This window comes from Ranitomeya imitator, chromosome 4 (assembly GCF_032444005.1).
Source record: "Ranitomeya imitator isolate aRanImi1 chromosome 4, aRanImi1.pri, whole genome shotgun sequence".
NCBI lineage: Eukaryota > Metazoa > Chordata > Amphibia > Anura > Dendrobatidae > Ranitomeya > Ranitomeya imitator.
In genome coordinates this window covers 536647328-536669183 of record NC_091285.1, presented here as the reverse complement: position 1 = coordinate 536669183, position 21856 = coordinate 536647328, and the positions used below count along the sequence as shown (strand labels likewise).

Here is a 21856-nt window from a genome sequence, read left to right as displayed (position 1 = left end):
CACTCCACTCATGCCCTAATGAGCTACCACCTTGTTTTGTGAACTGTCTGTAATCTCAAAGGCCACAAAAAGACAACGAAGTGCGAAGAGATGAAGTGGCTCCTCTGTCTATTTGACAAGAGAGGTTTCTGATAGCAGAAGGTTGTTCACGTTTGTGAGCCATAACTGCAATGTCAGGCCGGATTAGCAGGTTCACGTCATCCTCGAAGGTTGCTTCAGATGCGGACATGTTCTTACTACGGTATATTTGCGCACACACATGGAAGCATAATGAGCATTATACAAAAGGGAAAACACAATGTACTAAGAAAATCACAAACAACGCCCACTGAAAATAATCCAGTTTATTCCTGCTGCCAGAACCATGTGTAGTCGCATCAACCGGAGACAGATTTTATTATTGATGCCGTGTAGGCTTTACTCTGAAGTGCTAGACAAATAGGAGGAAAACTGTCGAGGGGAGAACACCACAAGTAACTGAGCCATTCTCAAAATTCATGCTGCCCATTATCCGGTTCCTTTTAAAAGGCAAATTGATCACAGGTTTTTTCAAGCAAATCTGAGAGCAGCATGATGTGGGGGCAGAGACCCAAAATACAGATATGTATCGCTTACTGGGCTGCTTGCTGTAAAATCACTGGTTTATCAGCAGCAGATCATCATTAGAGGGCTAGAAAAACTGATGCCATGTAGTCCTCCATTTCATGAGCTCTGTATAACCCCGCGCTCACCACTGATTTGCAGGTTTCCGCATGTGTACACAGAAAGCTACAAATCAGTGGTGTGGGCGGGGTTATACAGAACTCAGCATTCAGAGAACTGCTAGATCTGCAACAGATAAAACTGATTTTATCAAAATTGCAGCACACAGAAGAATGACACATCGCTGGAATCAAGCTACATCAGCGACAGGTTCCCTTTAACTATCTTTGACATTCTGTCCCCCTTCTACTATATAATTGCCTAAGGGTCACTTCCGTCTTTCTGTCCTTCTGTCTTTCTGTCTGTCACGGATATTCATTGGTCGCGGCCTCTGTGTGTCATGGAATCCAAGTCGCTGACTGGTCTCGCCAGCTGCCTGTCATGGCTGCCGCGACGGCCACAGTCCGATTAGTCCCTCCCTACTCCCCTGCAGTCGACGCCCGCTCCATACTCTCCGCAGTCACCGCTCACACAGGGTTAATGCCAGCGGTAACGGACCGCGTTATGCCACGGGTAACTCACTCAGTTACCGCCGCTATTAACCCTGTGTGACCAAGTTTTTACTATTGATGCTGCCTATGCAGCATCAATAGTAAAAACATCTAATGTTAAAAATAATTAAAAAAAACAAACAAATCATTATATACTCACCTTTCGCAACACTCAGGTGACCTCCGGCAGGTTCAGGTGCCAAGAATGGTATGGGAGAAGGACCTGCCATGACATCATATGACCGCGACATCATCACAGGGCCTGCGCGACAACGACCTGCCGTGACGTCACAGTCATGTGACCGCGACGTCATCACAGGTCCTCCGCGCCTGCGCGAGAAGGACCTGCCATGACGTCACGGTCATGTGACCGAACTACAAGGGGCCCTCGGAAGGGGAGTATATGTTTATTTTTTAACCTGTGACATACGTGGCTGGGCAATATACTACGTCACTGGACAATATACTACGCAGCTGGGCAATATACTACGTGACTGGCCAATATACTACGTGGCTCTGTGCTGTATACTACGTCACTGGGCTATATACTACGTGGCTCTGTGCTGTATACTACGTGGCTGGGCAATATACTACGTGGCTGGGCAATATACTGCGTGGCTGGGCAATATACTACGTGGTTGGGCAATATACTACGTGGCTGGGCAATATACTACATCACTGAACTGTATACTACGTCACTGGACAATATACTACGTGGCTCTGTGCTGTATACTACGTCACTGGGCAATATACTACGTGGCTCTGTGCTGTATACTACGTCACTGGGCAATATATTACGTGGCTCTTTGCTGTATACTACGTGGCTGGGCAATATACTACGTGGCTGAGCAAAATACTACGTGGCTGGGCAATATACTACGTGGCTGGGCAATATACTACGTGGCTGGGCAATATACTATGTGGGCTGTGAAATATACTACGTGGACATGCATATTCTAGAATACCCGATGCGTTAGAATCGGGCCACCATCTAGTCTTACTATAAGAAACACATATACCTGAATCCATGGATGCTTGTCATAGCTACTTGCCGTCCAGGCATTGACTAATCCTTTATTGTTCAACCGAGCCAGATTAGGGCCCCAGCGCTGTAGGCCAAGGAAACCATGGTATAAGGAAGAAGATACGATCTGGGCATCGGATATAGCGCCACCCTCCATTCCTAATGCATTTGCGCAACCTAGGCAATTAAACGTATTGGATTAGAGGAAAATCACTGCACAAATGTACAATATTAGACAAGCAAATCTACTCACTGAATAGCTTTTCAAATGTATTTTTTGAAACGGAGTTTAATTTAAAATTTGACACCACTTGCCTTAAATAGCCTCTGTGCTGCACTGTCTATGGCTGGCTGCAGAATAATCTAAAAACCAATACATTACAATATTTTTTGGTAACGTTATTATTAGACTAGCACTGCATGACATAATTATACACTGTAGCCAGCTGATTATAGAAATCACACCACAGAGAGACACCAACAATAGATTTTACACCACCAGGGAAGTTTTAATTAACAGGAAAAATGTTTTTCCTATTTTGTGCTGTCTAAACCAGGGATGAGTCTTATGGGAAGGTGAGTCTTATAGTCTAAAACGTAGGGTTGTCCTAACAGAATAGAATTACAAACTACCAAAACAAACAAAATGAAAATCACTTACGAATTTGGCACCCTTTTCCAATAAATGGTGAGACGCATTTACAGCTGTAATCATTAATAAGATTTTGGCAAACTCCTCCATTTTTACAAGGATATGAAGAACAATGATTCTCACCTAGGACAAATATTTAAGTCAGAAAAAAAAATAAGAAAAACAAGAAACAGTATCCTCAAAAACATGACAAATTATTATAATATATTATATATACATATATAACACACAAAATACAATATATATACCGTATATACTCGTTTATAAGCCAAGTTTCTCAGCACTTTCTTTGTGCTGAAAACGCCCCCTCGGCTTATACACGAGTCATTGTCCCAGAAGCTGGAGGGGGAGCGGCGGAGCAGTGAGTCACAGGAGGCAGGAGCCAGCGGCTGCAGCTAAAGACTGTGCCCGCTGCTGAAGAGAACTGAACATTCACTGTCCTGGCAATGAATATTCATTTCTCTTCTAGCGCGCACAGCCTCAGGGCTGGATTCCTCGCAGCATCTTTTTCCGGCTTCCAGCAGCTCCTGCGGCCAAGCGATCACATGTCCCCGGTGAGTGGAGCAAGGTGAATATTCATTATCTTAATGAGAGGGGATTCATGATCGCTCGGTCGCAGGAGCGGCTGGTAGCCGGAACAAGATGCTGCAAGGGCGCGCTAGGAAGGCAAGTAGGAGTTTGTTTTTTTTATGCTTTTCTCATGGGGGGCCATGCATTCAAGGGTAGGGATGAGGAACCGTGCATACAAGGATAGGGATGAGGAGCCATGCATACCAGGATGGGGTTAAGGAGCAATGCATACAAGGATAGGGATGAGGAGCCATGCAGACAAGGATGGGGATGAAAAGCCATGCAGACAAGGATGGGGATAAGGAGCCATGCAGACAAGGAAATGAACAAGTTATAACTGCGTTTACTTTTTGTTTATCTTCAAGACTTTGTGTGTTACGGAGGGAAGTGGTCTTCCTGAAGGCTACAGACAATAGTCATCCATTGCTTCCTAATCCACTCCATTTTGCGGTGGATTTAATTAGGGCAGACCTGGGAACAGACAGGCATCCGGCCCAAGCCAGCTGATGATGGGCTAGTAGCAGTGTCTCTCATCCCCCACAACTAAGTCACTTGTATCTGCAAGCATCCTTATGAGGTAGATTTCGGTGAAAACAAAAAGGTGGAACAAGAAGCAGTCTGTTCCTTCTTACACCTTTTGCCCTGGACTTCTGAGCCGCAATGACGTCACTAGATTGTGCCTGATGTACGGAGCCGGAGGCCAACTCGATGCACAGACCAAAGTAGCATACTATGAAAGGAGAAGGAAAACCAGCACTAAACAAACACATACCTCCACGCGAGCATAGGATTCAGCTTGTGGACAGATTGCTTCTTACATTGAAGACTCACAGGTGCACCCCAGCAGATGAGCGCATTCAGATATGCAGGATAGAAGATGAATGGTGGCACTCCATGGACATTGATATAAATATAAATTCTTCAATAGTTGCATAAAAAAAAAAGAAACGACATGAGGCGGGGGACCGTGCGGACTACGACCATTTCACATGCACATTACGCTTCAAAGGGTCCAGGTACCACCATTCATCTTCTATCCTGCACAAAGTAGTACACGGGGATAGGTGGGTAGTTCTATTTATTTTTTGTCAGACAGTAATTGGGAAAAATTGTGGAGACATTATACTGTTGGTGGGGAGCAGCAGAGGTCATCATATTGTGTGTGGAGGGTGGATGAGGTGAGGACCATCAGTGTGCTGAGGATGGATGCGAGGTCCAAAATACTGTGCTGGAGGCTGAAGGAGCATCATTCTGCGGGTGGATGACTAGGTGCATCACATGGTGTGGGGACTGGTTTATCAAGGTCTAAAGGCAGAATAATGATTAAACTGCTTCATATAAACACCAGTAAATTATATGGCTTTTATTAGCTGCAACTGGTCAGAATATACATTTATACATTACAAAAAGTCAGATTGTAACATGTATTGACAGTAGCATTTGCTAAACAGATCAAATTCTGTTCAAAATGAAGTACTCTCTCCCCCAAGAGTCTCTCATGGGGCTGTTATGAACAGGTAATTCAGAACCACAATGGACATTGAAGTTCAGAGCACACAAAGTGACCTGACAATTACCAAAAAACATAGGACGAGCTCTGAGACGTGGGAACTCTGCTGACCGCAATCCCTAAACCTATCCAACCACACTAGAGGTAGCCGTGGATCGCTCCTGACCAGACCTATGCGCCTCGAGCACAGCCTGAGAAACTAGCTAGCCCTGAAGATAGAAAAATAAGCCTACCTTGCCTCAGAGAGATACCCCAAAGGAAAAGGCAGCCCCCCACATATAATGACTGTGAGTTGAGATGAAAATACAAACGCAGAGATGAAATAGATTTAGCAAAGTGAGGCCCGACTAACTGAACAGACCGAGGATAGGAAAGATTGCTTTGCGGTCAACACAAAACCCTATAAACAACCACGCAGAGGGGGCAAAAAGACCCTCCGCACCGACTAACGGTACGGAGGTGCTCCCTCTGCGTCCCAGAGCTTCCAGCAAGCAAGAAAAAACAATTAAGCAAGCTGGACAGAAAAAATAGCAAACAAAAATAACACAAGCAAAACTTAGCTTATGCAGAGCAGACAGGCCACAGGAACGATCCAGGAGGAAACAAGACCAATACTAGAACATTGACTGGAGGCCAGGAGCAAAGCACTAGGTGGAGTTAAATAGAGCAGCACCTAACGACTTCACCACATCACCTGAGGAAGGAAACTCAGAAGCCACAGTTCCACTCACATCCACCAACGGAAGCTCATAGACAGAATCAGCCGAAGTACCACTTGTGACCACAGGAGGGAGCTCTGCCACGGAATTCACAACAGTACCCCCCCCTTGAGGAGGGGTCACCGAACCCTCACCAGAGCCCCCAGGCCGACCAGGATGAGCCATATGAAAGGCACGAACAAGATCGGCAGCATGGACATCAGAGGCAAAGACCCAGGAATTATCTTCCTGACCATAACCCTTCCACTTAACCAGATACTGAAGTTTCCGTCTCGAAACACGAGAATCCAAAATCTTCTCCACAATATACTCCAACTCCCCCTCCACCAAAACCGGGGCAGGAGGATCAACAGATGGAACCATAGGTGCCACGTATCTCCGCAACAATGACCTATGGAATACGTTATGGATGGAAAAAGAATCTGGAAGGGTCAAACGAAAAGACACAGGATTAAGAACCTCAGAAATCCTATACGGACCAATGAAACGACGCTTAAACTTAGGAGAGGAAACCTTCATAGGAATATGACGAGATGTGTTGTGAATTCTGTGGCTGAATTCACTCCTGTGGTCACAAGTGGTACTGCAGCTTCTGAGCTTCCTCCCTCAGGTGTTCTGGTGAGCTCGTTGGCTGCTTTGTTATTTAACTCCACCTGATTCTGTCTTCCTTGCTCCTTGTCAATGTTCCAGTGTTGGATCTGAGCTTCTGGATCTTTCCTGTGGCCTGCTGCTCTGCTTAGATAAGTGCTTCTTTGCTTTTGTTGCTGTTTTTTTCTGTCCAGCTTGTCTATTCGTTTTTGCTGGAAGCTCTGAGACGCAAAGGGTGCACCGCCGTGCCGTTAGTTCGGCACGGTGGGTCTTTTTGCCCCTTTGCGTGGTTTTTTGCTTTAGGGTTTTTTGTAAACTGCAAAGTTCTCTTTGCTATCCTCGCTCTATCTAGAATATCGGGCCTCACTTTGCTGAATCTATTTCATCCCTACGTTTTGTCTTTTCATCTTGCTAACAGTCATTATATGTGGGGGGCTGCCTTTTCCTTTGGGGTATTTCTCTGAGGCAAGTCAGGCTTGTATTTCTATCTTCAGGCTAGTCAGTTCCTCAGGCTGTGCCGAGTTGCATAGGTAGTGTCAGGCGCAATCCACAGCTGCCTTTAGTTGTGTTTAGGTTAGGTTCAGGTATTGCGGTCTACAGAGATTCCACGTCTCAGAGCTCGTTCTATTGTTTTTGGGTTATTATCAGATCACTGTATGTGCTCTGATTGCTGGCACACTGTGTCACTGGATTGCCTACATAACAGAGATGACAACCAAACCAAATCCCCAACACGAAGTCGGGTACCCACACAGCGTCTGGGATTAGCGAAACGTTGAGCCTTCTCTGTTATGAATAGGTAATTCAGAACCACAATGGACCTTGAAGTTCAGAGCACACAAAGTGACCTGACAATAACCAAAAGACATAGGACGAGCTCTGAGACGTGGGAACTCTGCTGACCGCAATTCCTAATCCTATCCAACCACACTAGAGGCAGCCGTGGATTGCGCCTAACGCTCCCTATGCAACTCGGCACAGCCTGAGAAACTAGCTAGGCCTAAGACGGAAAAATAAGCCTACCTTGCCTCAGAGAAATACCCCAAAGGAAAAGGCAGCCCCCCACATATAATGACTGTGAGTTGAGATGAAAATACAAACGCAGAGATGAAATAGATTTAGCAAAGTGAGGCCCGACTAACTGAACAGACCGAGGATAGGAAAGATTGCTTTGCGGTCAACACAAAACCCTACAAACAACCACGCAGAGGGGGCAAAAAGACCCTCCGCACCGACTAACGGCACGGAGGTGATCCCTCTGCGTCTCAGAGCTTCCAGCAAGCAAGAAAAAACAATTAAGCAAGCTGGACAGAAAAAATAGCAAACAAAAATAACACAAGCAAAACTTAGCTTATGCAGAGCAGACAGGCCACAGGAACGATCCAGGAGGAAGCAAGACCAATACTAGAACATTGACTGGAGGCCAGGAGCAAAGCACTAGGTGGAGTTAAATAGAGCAGCACCTAACGACTTCACCACATCACCTGAGGAAGGAAACTCAGAAGCCGCAGTACCACTCACATCCACCAACGGAAGCTCATAGACAGAATCAGCCGAAGTACCACTTGTGACCACAGGAGGGAGCTCTGCCACGGAATTCACAACATGGGGCCCCTTTGTGAAAATGAATTGCCAACCCCTCAATTAGGGGATCAGGCATTATTTTAGAGGTTAAAGGAGTTGTCCGGTCTTTTACTAAGAGTCTGCACAGACGCACGTCCGCCAACATCTCTCAGATTCCTGGTGGCTTAGGAGTGGATGACAGCTAACATTGCTTATTGCGTTGTCTACCTACATGGAGAATTTCAAGATTCAAAGGTCAGAGATTATTATTATTTGAATTACCAACTCATTATTCACATGCACCGGCATCAACATTCAACAAGTAATGGGAAAACAAAAAAAATGCCATAGACTCACTATGGAAAAAGCAATGATGCCAAGAGTCAGACTACCAGGTAAGACATCCTAAAATTATAGCAAATTGGATCAGAAGACTTTCCAGATCATAATATTTGCACTAAATGTTTTATAAAAGATGAAAACCATAAAATTTGAAGAAAAAAAAAAAATCTGAAATTGGAGTTTTTCTTTAAGCAAAACAAGTTGGCAATGCTTCATGTGAAAACTAAAAATCCCTCAACTTCACATTTTGCCTGAAGTAAAACAATCATGCTCAGTTAAATGCCAACTACAAATCGCCACTTCAGGAATTAATCTGAAGGTCGTTAAAAAAAAAAAAAAGTTTATTTTTCAGGACTGTGAACTCTAATCTCCAGCGGATTGTGGGAGTCATAGATTTAGTTCAGTCAGATTGTCCTCCTGTGGCCCTGGGCACATACTGTAATCATTTCACATCATTACCGGCCCCAGGAAAAGCTGCAGATAGTTTATGTTTGGAAAGATTTTTCTTTGCACATTCCTTGACTAAAACCCTCTGGAGTTTCTCACAAGAGACGAAACGTAAACTAAGAAAACACAGAGTGGACAGCGTTACTACTTTTCAAGTGCAATTTTTGCCAATTACCGATTTTCAGATTAACGTTGCAATTATGGAGCTATGAACCTGTCACCAGTTACCCCTAGAATAAAACTGCCTGCCTCTTATTCTGCATATATATTATTTTTAATAGACAATTGGCAATTTTAAAGTGATTTTTGTTTTTTAAACACAGCTTAATAACAGAGTTCCTGCATAGCTTCTGCAATTGCATCCATGTTCTCATTTGCTCTAAGAAATGAAAGTAATTATTTTCCAATTGGCGATGCGATAAAAATTTTTTTTTTTTATTTTTTTTTATACACTTTCCTATAATCCTATAGGAAAGTGTAAAAAAAAAAAAAAAAAATTATAATTGTTCTCCCATGTGCATAGACTAGAAATCTTCACATATAGAAGCAATGTAAGTGTGCACATGGCAGCAGTTCAGACAAAAGCAAAAGGAAGTTAGAACCCACCATGACTGGAGACTGAGGCATTATCGGGATGTCTCATAAGGTCAACTCCAACCCATGTACCATGTCCGGTACTATATATAACTATATATACACAATGCTCAATAAAAATAAACGGAACACTAAAATCCCACATCCTAGATATCACTGAATGAAATATTCCAGTTGTAAATCTTTATTCATTACATAGTGGAATGTGTTGAGAACAATAAAAACTAAAAAATTATCAACGTAAATCACAAATAATATCCCATGGAGGTCTGGAGTTGGAATGATGCTCAAAATCAAAGTGGAAAATGACGTTACAGGCTGATCCAACTTCAGTGGAAATGCCTCAAGACAAGGAAATGATGCTAAGTAGTGTTTGGCCTCCACTTGCCTGTATGACCTCCCTGCAACACCTGGGCAAGCTCCTGATGAGATGGCGGATGGTCCCTGAGGGATCTCCTCCCAGACCTGGACTAAAGCATCCGCCAACTCCTGGACAGTCTGTGGTGAAACGTGACGTTGGTGGATGGTGCAAGACATGATGTCCCAGATGTGTTAAATCGGATTCAGATCTGGGGAACGGGTGGGCCAGTCCATAGCTTCAATGCCTTCATCTTGCAGGAACTGCTGACACACTCCAGCCACATGAGGTCTGGCATTGTCCTGCATTAGGAGGAACCCAGGGCCAACAGCACCAGCATATGGTCTCACAAGGGTTCTGAGGATCTCATCTCGGTACCTAATGGCAATCAGGCTATCTCTGGCGAGTACATGGAGGGCTGCGCGTCCCTCCAAAGAAATGCCACCCCACATTATTACTGACCCACTGCCAAACCAGTCATGCTGAAGGATGTTGCAGGCAGATCGCTCTCCACAGCATCTCCAGACTCTGCCACATGTGCTCAGTGTGAACCTGTTTTCATCTGTGAAGAGCACAGGGCGCCAGTGGCGAATTTGCCAATCCTGGTGTTCTGTGACAAATGCCAAGTGTCCTGCAAGGTGATGAGCTGTGAGCACAACCCGCATCTGTGGACGTCGGGCAAACAGACCATCCTTATTGAGTTGGTTTCTGTTTGTGAAGACACATGCACATTTGTTGCCTGCTGGAGGTCATTTTGCAGGGTTCTGGCAGTGCTCCTCCTGTTCCTCCTTGCACAAAGGCTGAGGTAGCGGTCCTGCTGCTGGGTTGCTGCCCTCCTATGGCCCCCTCCACATCTCCTGGTGTACTGGCCTGTCTCCTGGTAGCGCCTCCAGCCTCTGGACACTATGCTGACAGACACAGCAAACTTTCTTGCCACAGCTCGCATTGATGTGCCCTGCTGGATGAGCTGCACTACCTGAGCCACTTGTGTGGGTTGTAGAGTCCGTCTCATGCTACACTAGTGTGAAAACACAACCAACATTCAAAGTGACCAAAATATCAGCCGGAAAACATTGGTACTGAGATGTGGTCTGTGGTCACCACCTGCAGAACCTCTCCTTTATTGAGAGTGCTTTGATAATTGCCAATAATTTCCATCTGTTGTCTATTCCATTTGCACAACAGCATGTGAAATTGATTGTCAAACAGTGTTGCTTCCTAAGTGGACAGTTTGATTTCACAGAAATTTGATTTACTGTGTTCCCTTTATGGTTTCGTGGTGTGTGTGTGTGTGTGTGTGTGCGTGCGTGCGTGCGTGCGTGCGTGCGTGTGAGAGATTTTTTTTTTTTATTTATTTTGAGTCTGCACCTACTCGGATTCCCTGTTCGTGACCTCTGATACATTGCGTCTGCTCCTAGCCGTGTGCACTGATTGGTACCTCCTGCCTATGGAAAATGTTCGGTACCTCATATACATGAAGTCTGCTATTAGCCATGTGTGCTGTTTGGTACCTCCAATATAAAGGTCAACTCCTACCTATGTAAAACATGTTAGGTACCTCATATATTGGGTCACCTCCTACAAATATGCCCAGTTCGTTACCTTCTATATATTAGATCTGGTCCTACACGTGCCATATTCGGTACCTCCTATATATTGGGTCTGCTCTTAGCCGTTTGTGTTGTTCATTACCTCCAATATATTGGGTCTGCTCCTACAAATGATACCTGTTCATTACCTCCGGTATATTGGGTCTGCTCGTAGCCATGTGTGCTGTTCGGTACCTCCTATATAAAAGGTCAGCTCCTACCTATGTAAAATGTTTGGTACCTCATATATAGTAAGTATTGCCCTAGTCGATACCGCCTGTATAAGTTCAACTCTTACCCATGTGCCCTGTTCAGTACCCCCTATAGCTTTGGGTCAGCTCCCACCCAAGTGCCCTATTCGATACCTCCTATCCAGGGTCAACTCCTACCTATATATCGTGTTCAGTACCCCCTATATATTGGATCAGCTCCTACCCAGGTGCCTTCATCAATACCTCCTATGTAAACTCAACTCCTACCCATGTTACCTGTTCGGTAGCTCCTATATATTGGGTCTGCTCCTAACAATGTGCTTTGTTCAGCAATATTCTTTCTGTCTGTCTGTCTTTCTGTCACATATATTCATTGGTCGCGGCCCTGTCTGTCATGGAATCCAAGTCGCTGATTTGCCACGACCAAACGCCCACGACCAATCAACGACGCCCGCAGTCCGGCAGCAATATGGCCGCTCTTTCCTCCTCGCAGTCAGTCAGTGCCCGCTCCATACTTCCCAACAGTCAGCCCTCACACAGGGTTAATGCCAGCATTACCGGACCGCGGTGTAACGCACTCCGGTTACGCAGCTATTAACCCTGTGTGACCAACTTTTTACTATTGATGCTGCGTATCTATATGCGATCTAATGTTAAAAATAATTTAAAAAAAATAAAAACGTTATACTCACCCTCCGCCGTCGCGACATACATACATACACACACAGTATATACAAATTTTTATATATATATATATATATATATATATATATATATATATATATATATATATATATATATATATATATATATATATATATATATATATATATATATATATATATATATGTATATATACATATATACATATACACACACATACATATATACACATATACACACTAGATGGTGGCCCGATTCGAACGCATCGGGTATTCTGGAATATGCATGTCCACATGGTATATTGCCCAGCTACATAGTATATTGCCCAGCCACATAGTATATTGCCCAGTCACATAGTATACAGCACAGAGCCACGTAGTATACAGCACAGACACGTAGTATACTGCCCAGTCATGTAGTATACAGCACAGAGGCACGTAGTATACAGCACAGACACGTAGTATACTGCCGAGTCACGTAGTATATTGGCTAGTCACAAAAAGAATTAAAATAAAAAATAGTTACATACTCACCTTCCGGATCGAAGTGGCCGGTTACCGATGCTTGTCGCGCGCTCCGGTCTGAAAAGTGCATTGCGGTCTCGCGAGACGCACGTCATCATGTCGTGAGACCGCAATGCATGGAGCGGTCACCGGGCTTCGCGAGGAGCATCGGTAACCGGTCGCTTCGATCCGGGGGCTAACCGAGGGCGAGTATGTAACTATTTTTTATTTTTTTTATTATTTTTAACATTAGATATTTTTACTATTCATGCTACATAGGCAGCATGAATAGTAAAAAGTTGGTCACACAAGGTTAATAGCAGCGTTAACCGAGTGCGTTACACCGCGGTCAACGCTACCATTAACCCTGTGTGACCACTGACCGGAGGGGATTATGCGGGCGCCGGGCAGTGACTGCAGGGAGGACGGAGCAGCCATTTTTTTCCCGACCGTGCCCATCTCTGATTGGTTGTGGCTGTTTTGCCGCGACCAATCAGCGACGTGGATTTCCAGGTTCAGGTCAGTACCTTCTATATACTCATGCATAAGTCAGCCCAAGTATAAGTCGAGGAACCTAATTTTACCACAAAAAACTGTGAAACTTATAGACTCGAGTATAAGCTGGGTATGCATTGTCCCCTCATCCCCATCCTTGTATGCATGGACCCCAATCCCTGTCCTTGTGTGCATGGCTCCCCATCCCTATCCTTGTATGCATGGCTCCCCATCCCTATCCTTGTATGCATGGCTCCGCATCCCTATCCTTGTATGCATGGTTCCCCGTCCTTGTATGCATCACTCCTTATCCCCTATCCTTGTCTGCATGGCTCCTAATCCCAGTCTTTTGTATACATGGCTCCCTCCCCATCCCTGTCAATGTATGCATGGTTCCTCATCCCCCCCAAAAAAAAAAAAAAAAAAAAAAAAATGGGGAAAAAAAAGACAACAAAAAACACACATGCTACTTACTCTTACCCTCCCTGCATCTTTTTCTGGTGCCAGCAGATCTTCCGTCCGAGCGATCATGTGTCCTGGCTCATTAAAGTAATGAATATTCACCTCTCTCCATGGCTACGGGAGTGGAGAGAGGTGAATATTCATTACCTTAATGAGCGGGCACCCATGATAGCCTGGCCGCTGCTGGAAGCTAGCAGCTGTAACTGTGCACACTACTATAAGAGAAATTAATATTCATTGCCAGTGCAGTGAATATTAATTTCCCTTTAGTAGCGGGCACAGGCTTTAGCCGCAGGATCCGGCTCCCGCCTCCTGTGACCCGCCGCTCCCCCTTTCCGTCGTCTTCTGTCACAATGACTCGAGTATAAACTGAGGGGGGCATTTTCAGCACAAAAAAGTGCTGAAAAACTCGGCTTATACACGAGTATATACGGTATATGGGCAGCCAGGGATGAGTGCTACTCTCACTCTGGAGGACTTGGTATGGTCACCGACAATGCGTCACAGCGGATTTTAATAGTAGGACCCTGACAAACTTCATTGTATGGGGGGGGGAACTATCACACTAGAGGAAGTTTGTCCTCATGGGACAACACACCTACAGTACATGCCTCTATTGAGAATACGTCAGATTACATGTGTGAGCAATTACAAAACTTTATTTTTTTTTTATTAAAATACATTTGTAACCCAAAGTCTAAGGGCTAAAAGCACAGGTGGGCACTGAAGAATCAGCTCCAGTGTTCATGAACACAGGAAGAGGCTCACAGTGCTCCTAAATCCAGACTGGCGATATTTCCGGAAAGCTTTATGTCATGACTCATACAGATTCTATTTCCAAGCCTGTTTATATATCTTGACTCCAAAAATACATTCATACCACAAGTAAGACAAAAATTGGTTTATAGAAAAGCACAGTGTTCATTTCTGCCTCTCTATTTTATTTTTTTTTTATTAAAAGCCATACAAGATTTTTAGGATGTCTGTAGATCTTAAAATCAGCAGCGTGATCTTTATTCTGCTGGATATAAATAGGGTATGAAACACCTCATTCACTTGCATGGAGTATTAGCAGATTTGAGAAGGTTTCAGCCCAATACGGAGATAACATCTCCAACAAATCCTGATTGTATGGACACACTCCAATAGAATACAGTCGGCAATTGACACTGTGTACCAAGACATATGCATACTCACTGTTTTCACAGTTCTCTCCAAAGTAGCCAGCAAGACATTTGCAAGCATATTGGGCAAATGTATCTCCTCTGCGAGTGTGGGAAAGCTCCTGGCACTCCCCATTGTTGTGGCAGGGATTTGGTTGGCAAGGACCTATGTAAAAAATAATAAAAGGTAAAAGTAAAACTAAAAATTCTGAATTTAGAGATTTTCCAGACTGCATAACTATGATGGTCATACACAGCCGGGTACAGTGTAGTTACCCAAAGCTCTGTTCACATAGGGAACTTTTGCAGATTTTGAAGTCAATATTTCATTTCTAAAAACAAAAAGGTCAGTCAACAGGTTAATCTGCCAATCTCAGAGCAGATACGGATGGCTTGTGCCGGTGATTCTCCAGGTTCTGTTAACATCACATTAACAGTTGTATTCTGCTCTGTCGACGGGTCATCACTGCTGACGGCTTGCCGATTGACAACAGGATCCCTGCTGCATAACTGCGGGGAGCTGGCTGTCAATCGGCATGATGGCAGAAGTGATGTTCTGTTATCACAGAAGCCCGGGAGAGAAAGCACAGCTCTGTTGATGCAAAAGGAAATGAAGCAGGAGCATCACTGGGCAAAACAGACAGCAACGACCTGCCTTTAAGTTCTTAGCCCCATGGGGAAAATAAACAAAGATCACAGACAACCCCTTAAAGTGAACGTGTCAGCAGGATTTTGCTAAGTAATTTACAGACACTATCAGGTTGGCAGTGGTAAACTGCTTAAAATGATACCTGGGGTGAAGAAATCTGTCTTGTGGTTCTTGTGTAATCAGTGTTAGAAGTATTCAGTTAATGATATGCCTGTGCTCCGGGGGGCGGGCCTGTAGGCAGAGTCTTATCTTCCAGCTCTAAGCCAGAGAAACCAAAGAGAGACCTGCCCACAGGGCCCCCAGAAGAACAAAGAGCCTGTCTCCCTCTCTATGATGAGGAACATGTTTGTGCTTCGGGGCGGCCTGTGGGCAGGTCTTTCCTTGGTCTCTCTCGCTTAGAGTAGGAAGATAAGACTGTGCCTACAGTCTCGTCCCGGAGCACAAGCATCTGATTAACTGAAAACGTCTAGCACTTGTTAGGGCTCATTCAGACGTTCCTGCAAATCAGTCCGAGATCAGACCGCAATGTATAGACTGACCGCGGGTCTATGAAACTGTCCTGCTCGGGTTCAGAGAATCGCAACCTGTGCTTGGATCGATGTCTGAATGATCTCTCAGGCTCTTAGATAATGTAAGCTTTTCCTAATTTACATACGGTAGTGATACGGCGCCGAATCTGATCTTAGCGCAGGTCATGCAATTTTCACACTCCCCCTTCCCCTCCATTTTCCATTATGTTCTGCATCCTTAGCTCCGCTCTCCCTTGTTCTGGACTCCGTACAGGATGTCACCAGTGAAGTTATGTTCACACAATGCTGAATGTGTGAGGAAGGCAGGATTACAGAAAATGGAGCTGGGAGAAGCTAGCGCAGGCTGAGAAGAGGTGGCTAGGCTTTCTAGGAAATGTAGTACACCGGTCTGGAAATTGCCACAGTAAGAATTGGTACTTGTTAAGAAACACATGTGCGCTGGCAAAAGCCAAAAAAGGGGAATACATGTTAATATTAATGAGTCATAATTTTGTTTTTGTGATCAGGTCATGCTTTGTAATGATAATTCCCTATGTCAGGCTTGTGTAATGTTAAGCGCTCAGTTTCCAAGCAGCGGCGCTGTGCCTACATTACCTTTCTCTGTCACGTTGCAATCTGTTCCTGCAAAGCCATCGGGGCAGATACAAAAGTGATCTTTACTGGCACTGACAAAACAGGTTCCTCCATTGAGACATACGTTGGTTACACAAAGCTCGCCTAAAAGTGAAAGAAACCACAAGGAATAAATAGGTTAGCTCTTCAGAAGAACAATATGGAGATCAGGACGCTGAGTGCACATTGATTGTAAAACATATATTCCTCACAGCTCCATAAAGGTACCGTCACACTGAACGATATCACTAGCGATCCGTGACGTTGCAGCGTCCTGGCTAGCGATATCGTTCAGTTTGACAGGCAGCAGCGATCAGGATCCTGCTGTGCCATCGTTGGTCGGAGCAGAAAGTCCAGAACTTTATTTTGTTGCTGGATCTCCCGCAGACATCGCTGAATCGGCGTGTGTGACACCGATTCAGCGATGTCTTCACTGGTAACCAGGGTAAACATCGGGTTACTAAGCGTAAACGTAAAAAAAAAAAAAAACAAACACTACATACTTGTCTGTCCCCCGGCGCTGTGCTTCTCTGCACTGTGTAAGCGCCGGCCGGAAAGCAGAGCACAGCGGTGACGTCACCGCTGTGCTTTCCGGCTGGCGCTCACAGTCAGTGCAGAGAAGCAGAGCGCCGGAGGACAGACACCGGAATGTAAGTATGTAGTGTTTGTTTTTTTTACGTTTACGCTGGTAACCAGGGTAAACATCGGGTTACTAAGCGCGGCCCTGCGCTTAGTAACCCGATGTTTACCCTGGTTACCAGGGGACTTCGCATAGTTGGTCGCTGGAGAGCTGTCTGTGTGACAGCTCTCCAGTGACCACACAGCGACGCTGCAGTGATCGGGATCGTTGTCTAGATCGCTGCAGCGTCGCTAAATGTGACGGTACCTTAAGTCTCGTAGACATGGTTATTATAATTATAAATAAAACCTTTGTGACGTGAATGTTTTAAATAACACTTTTGCAAAGTTTTCGATAGTCATTATGAAGCCAATGAGAGTCTACCATCCAAATAATTTCATTGCGCTTTTTTTTTTTTCTTTATATATACGGTATATATATATTTTTTTAAGTTTTTCCAATATCATGAAATATGATGACAAATCCATTCTCAGGGCAAACATATCCCTCTACCCGTCTTAAAAAACCCCATGGTGTACTGGGGAAACAAATAGAGATCAATGGCACTGTTCAGAGGCTAGGTTCTCAAGCTGTGGTATTATTATTATTATTATTATTTATTATTATTATAGCGCCATTTATTCCATGGCGCTTTACATGTGAGGAGGGGTATACATAATAAACAAGTACAATAATCTTGAACAATACAAGTCACAACTGGTACAGGAGGAGAGAGGACCCTGCCCGCGAGGGCTCACAATCTACAAGTGGTACCTTAGGTGTACACGCATTGCTTTTAGGGGGTACTTACACTGTACAAGTTATCATATGTAGGATGGGGCATAATCTTAGCGTTGTGAGCAGTGCATTCTTTTCTGTTAGAAAAATAAAATATATATTGGCCAACACTACCTTTACCATGAAATGACTAAGCATGTGCAAGTATACTGTGGCTGCCATATAAAACTAATGTACACTATGTAACAGCACTTTGCAAACAATATATACACATGAAATCCAATATTGCTACACATGAAAAAAATTAATAAATGTGGGCTGCGGGGATTCACCGGTTTCTGTCCCGGGACCGGAGGGTATGTACGAGTTATACATAATTCCGGACGGTGGGCACGGCCTGGCTCCAGACACCTGTGTAGAACCAAGACCACGTCCCGACCAGTGAAGGGGACGGCCAGTTGGCGTGTCCGACTAGAGGGAGCAGACTTGCTCCATACAACTATATAGAGCGAGGCTACGCCCACTGGCCAGGAGCATGTATAACTCATACATGCCCTCCGTCCGCGGGTCTGAATTTGGCGACTCCCCAGAGTACAGTGTGTGCACTGGGAGGGATTCATTAGTCTGCAGTCACACTGGGTGACTGCAGACTTATCGATTTGGACCAGACAACCCCTTTATCACTTTTATATCCCATAGATGTACATGTAATATAAATAATAAGCACACTGTATAATTAGATAAATAGACGCAGTTATGATGTCCACCATACTGCAGTGTGGTCACAAAGACAATGGAAGGATAGTATTCAAATGTTTGTTACATTGAAAACGGTCTGGAGAAAACTGTAGGGAAATAGTCATCTCGGGCTCTGTTCACGTGTTCTGTAGTTATTTCTGCTTAGTAACCATAAAAACAGAAACAAAAATAGTCTTTAAAAGATGGAAACAAGTTCAAGTGAGAGAAAAAGTGTAATGTGGGGTCTAGATCTTAGAAAGAAATGTCAAAGTTGGTTTAACCGAGATAAACTTGGAAACTCTTCCATATGCTTGCTTCCAGCAGGATCAGCAGATTGTAACCTGTTAAACAGCGGATTTCCAAGCAGCGAAAATTGAAGGTCTGGTAACATTAATCATATGCCCCAGGAGACATTTGTTCTTCTGGATGTATAATATAAAGTAAAAAGAAGAGGGAGGTTACAGTAAGCTGCCCTGAAAAATGGAGAGGTTTTACGAAAGAATCCTATATGCGTCATAGCTGCAGGGCCTACACAAATCATCCTATGAATGTATAATTTTGAGTATATGCGTGAGGCAAAGGTTAAATGTTCAAAATAGTGGGGTTGAAATGTAAGGCAGTATAAATCCTAGAATGTTAGAGTTGGATGGGACCTCCAGGTTCATCATGGCCAATCTCCTTCTCAATGCAGGATTCACTCAACCATCTCAATAGAATCCTAGAATGTTAGAGTTGCATGGGACCTCCAGGGTCATGAGTATGAATATGAGGATAAAGTCCAGATAAACCAACCACTTTAGCCATTGGTCTAGGACACTTCTAGGCCAAGTAGATTAGGCTCTTGTGACATGGTTTCTTGCTTCCCGTTTAGCCAACCTGTACTTTCTGGATCATTTCCAATGGTAAAGAGCTTACTAAGGATTTATCAGTAAAGCTTATTAGATTATCAGCTGAACACATGAAAAAAGTCTTTGTCAACATGTTGCATGGTGTATACCCACAGGCTAGTTTATTTACTAGCAGCACAGTGCAGCTTAAGGTACCGTCACATTAAGCGACGCTGCAGCGATCTAGACAACGATCCCGATCGCTGCAGCGTCGCTGTGTGGTCGCTGGAGAGCTGTCACACAGACAGCTCTCCAGTGACCAACGATGCCGAAGTCCCCTGGTAACCAGGGTAAACATCGGGTTACTAAGCGCGGAGCCGCACTTAGTAACCCGATGTATACCCTGGTTACCAGCGTAAACGTAAAAAAAAAAAAAAAAAAAAAAAACACTACATACTTACATTCCGGCGTCTGTCCTCTCCGGCGTTCTGCTTCTCTGCACTGAGCGCCGGCTGGAAAGCAGAGCACAGCGGTGACGTCACCGCTGTGCTTTCCGGCCGCTGCGCTTACACAGTGCAGAGAAGCAGAGCGCCGGAGAGGATAGACGCCGGAATGTAAGTATGTAGTGTTTGTTTGTTTTTTTACGTTTACGCTGGTAACCAGGGTAAACATCGGGTTACTAAGCGTGGCCCTGCGCTTAGTAACCCAATGTTTACCCTGGTTACCAGTGAAGACATCGCTGAATCGGCGTCACACACGCCGATTCAGCGATGTCTGCGGGAGGTCCAGCGACGAAATAAAGTTCTGGACTTTCTGCGCCGACCAACGATGGCACAGCAGGATCCAGATCGCTGCTGCCTGTCAAACTGAACGATATCACTAGCCAGGACGCTGCAACGTCACAGATCGCTAGCGATATCGTTCAGTGTGAAGGTACCTTTACAGCACTGTGATCCTGGGTTGAATTCCATCCAAGGACAACAACATCTGCAAGTTGTTTGTGTGGGTTTCCTCCCACACTTCCAAGACATACTGATAGGGAATGTAGATTGTGAACCCCAATGGGACAGAGATTATAATATCTGTAGAGCGCTATTGTATTAATGCCGCTATATAAATTAATAAAATTTAAAAAAAATAAATAAAATGTATACATTTCCATAATATTTCATAAATGATAACTAAGAAGACCACACAAACTATACATATTGTTTAGAGCATGCTAGATGGTGACCAGAAAGTGATTCTCTAAGCAATAGAACACAGAAGAGAACACATGCACGCTGCCCGCCCAATATCCTTGGCATGAGTTTTCTACGCCAGTCATGATTATTCGGTCCCTCTTCATCTAAATCTGTAGTACTCAGAGTGCCACAATTTATAAAAGCTTCTGCCAAAATGTGTACAGTGTACATGTCATTTTAGGTCACTGTTGCTCATAGCTTCTCTCATGCACCCTTTTAGGAGTCACCTATGAGGTCCTCCTCCCTAAGTGTCATGTGCTTCACCACCACCCACTGTCAGTCAGAGGATTTGCTATTAGTAATAAAAATATTTCCTGTTTGCTACGTTGTAAACCTTAGTATGTCTAATCGTCATCTAGTTGTCGCAAATAGGTCAGCGCCAAATGGGAAACAACATGTCAGGAATCAAACCCAGTGACTCCTATGCATCAGGCAGAAGCTCTTCCACTTGAGATATTCAGTTCTCTGGACAGTTCCTTGCTAATCCAGATACCAGCACCTGTGTTATTCCCAATTGGCTTCATCCTCGATTTCCTGACTGAACACCCTATATAAACCTGTCACCGTGAGATTGAGCTCCCAGCCTATAGTCTAGCTCTCACCTACTGCTGCTTCATACCATACTGCTGTCTCCTGTGTACCGATCTCTGGCTTCCCTACTGAATATGCTACCTAATAATCCTCCAATACCGTACTGCCACTCCTGTGTACCGACCACTGGCTTCCTCCGACTATGCTAGCAGCTTCTGATGCCCCTAGTGGTTGTAATTGTAAAACCCAACAACCCAGATAACATTCCAAAGGACATTAGCGATATTAAAGAGCATCTGTCACATTGTGACCGCTAATCATGGTTACCCAATATTAAACTTCTTTTTTGGAAGAATCAGTTAATTGCAGTCTCGAAAGCTGGACGTATAAGAAATGCTTTTATTGTCAGGTTCAATTCCATGAACAAAACGTCCTCTTACATATTAGATAAAAATATTCAGAAATTAATTTTGACCAGCTAATGTATATGGGAGCCTCCTAGCAAGAAGATAAGCAATCTTATCATCAATGTCTGATCGGCCAAGTTCAGACACCTGGCTCCCCCGCCGATTAGCTGTAATCGGTGTCGGCAGAATCAAGTTCAAGTACTTTCTTGCAGAGAAGGTCGTCTACTTGTAGTCGCCGGGGCTTGGTACTGCACATCCGCCTCTTATTCAAACCTATAGGAGGCGGATGTGTAGTACCATGTGGCAGCCACTAT

At 44.4% G+C, this 21856-nt stretch overlaps 1 protein-coding gene across 2 annotated transcripts in view; it reads right to left on the bottom strand.

The window, feature by feature from the left end:
* MFGE8 (milk fat globule EGF and factor V/VIII domain containing) overlaps positions 1-21856 on the bottom strand; it is a 63812-nt gene that overhangs the window by 22612 nt on the left and 19344 nt on the right. For both annotated transcript variants that reach the window (XM_069766225.1, XM_069766226.1), the window contains exons 2-5: positions 16421-16543; positions 14682-14813; positions 2879-2992; positions 2213-2394 (exon numbers count right to left, since the gene is read on the bottom strand). In XM_069766225.1, coding sequence (XP_069622326.1) covers positions 2213-2394; positions 2879-2992; positions 14682-14813; positions 16421-16543 — 551 coding nt within the window. The remainder of the gene's footprint in view (positions 1-2212; positions 2395-2878; positions 2993-14681; positions 14814-16420; positions 16544-21856) is intronic.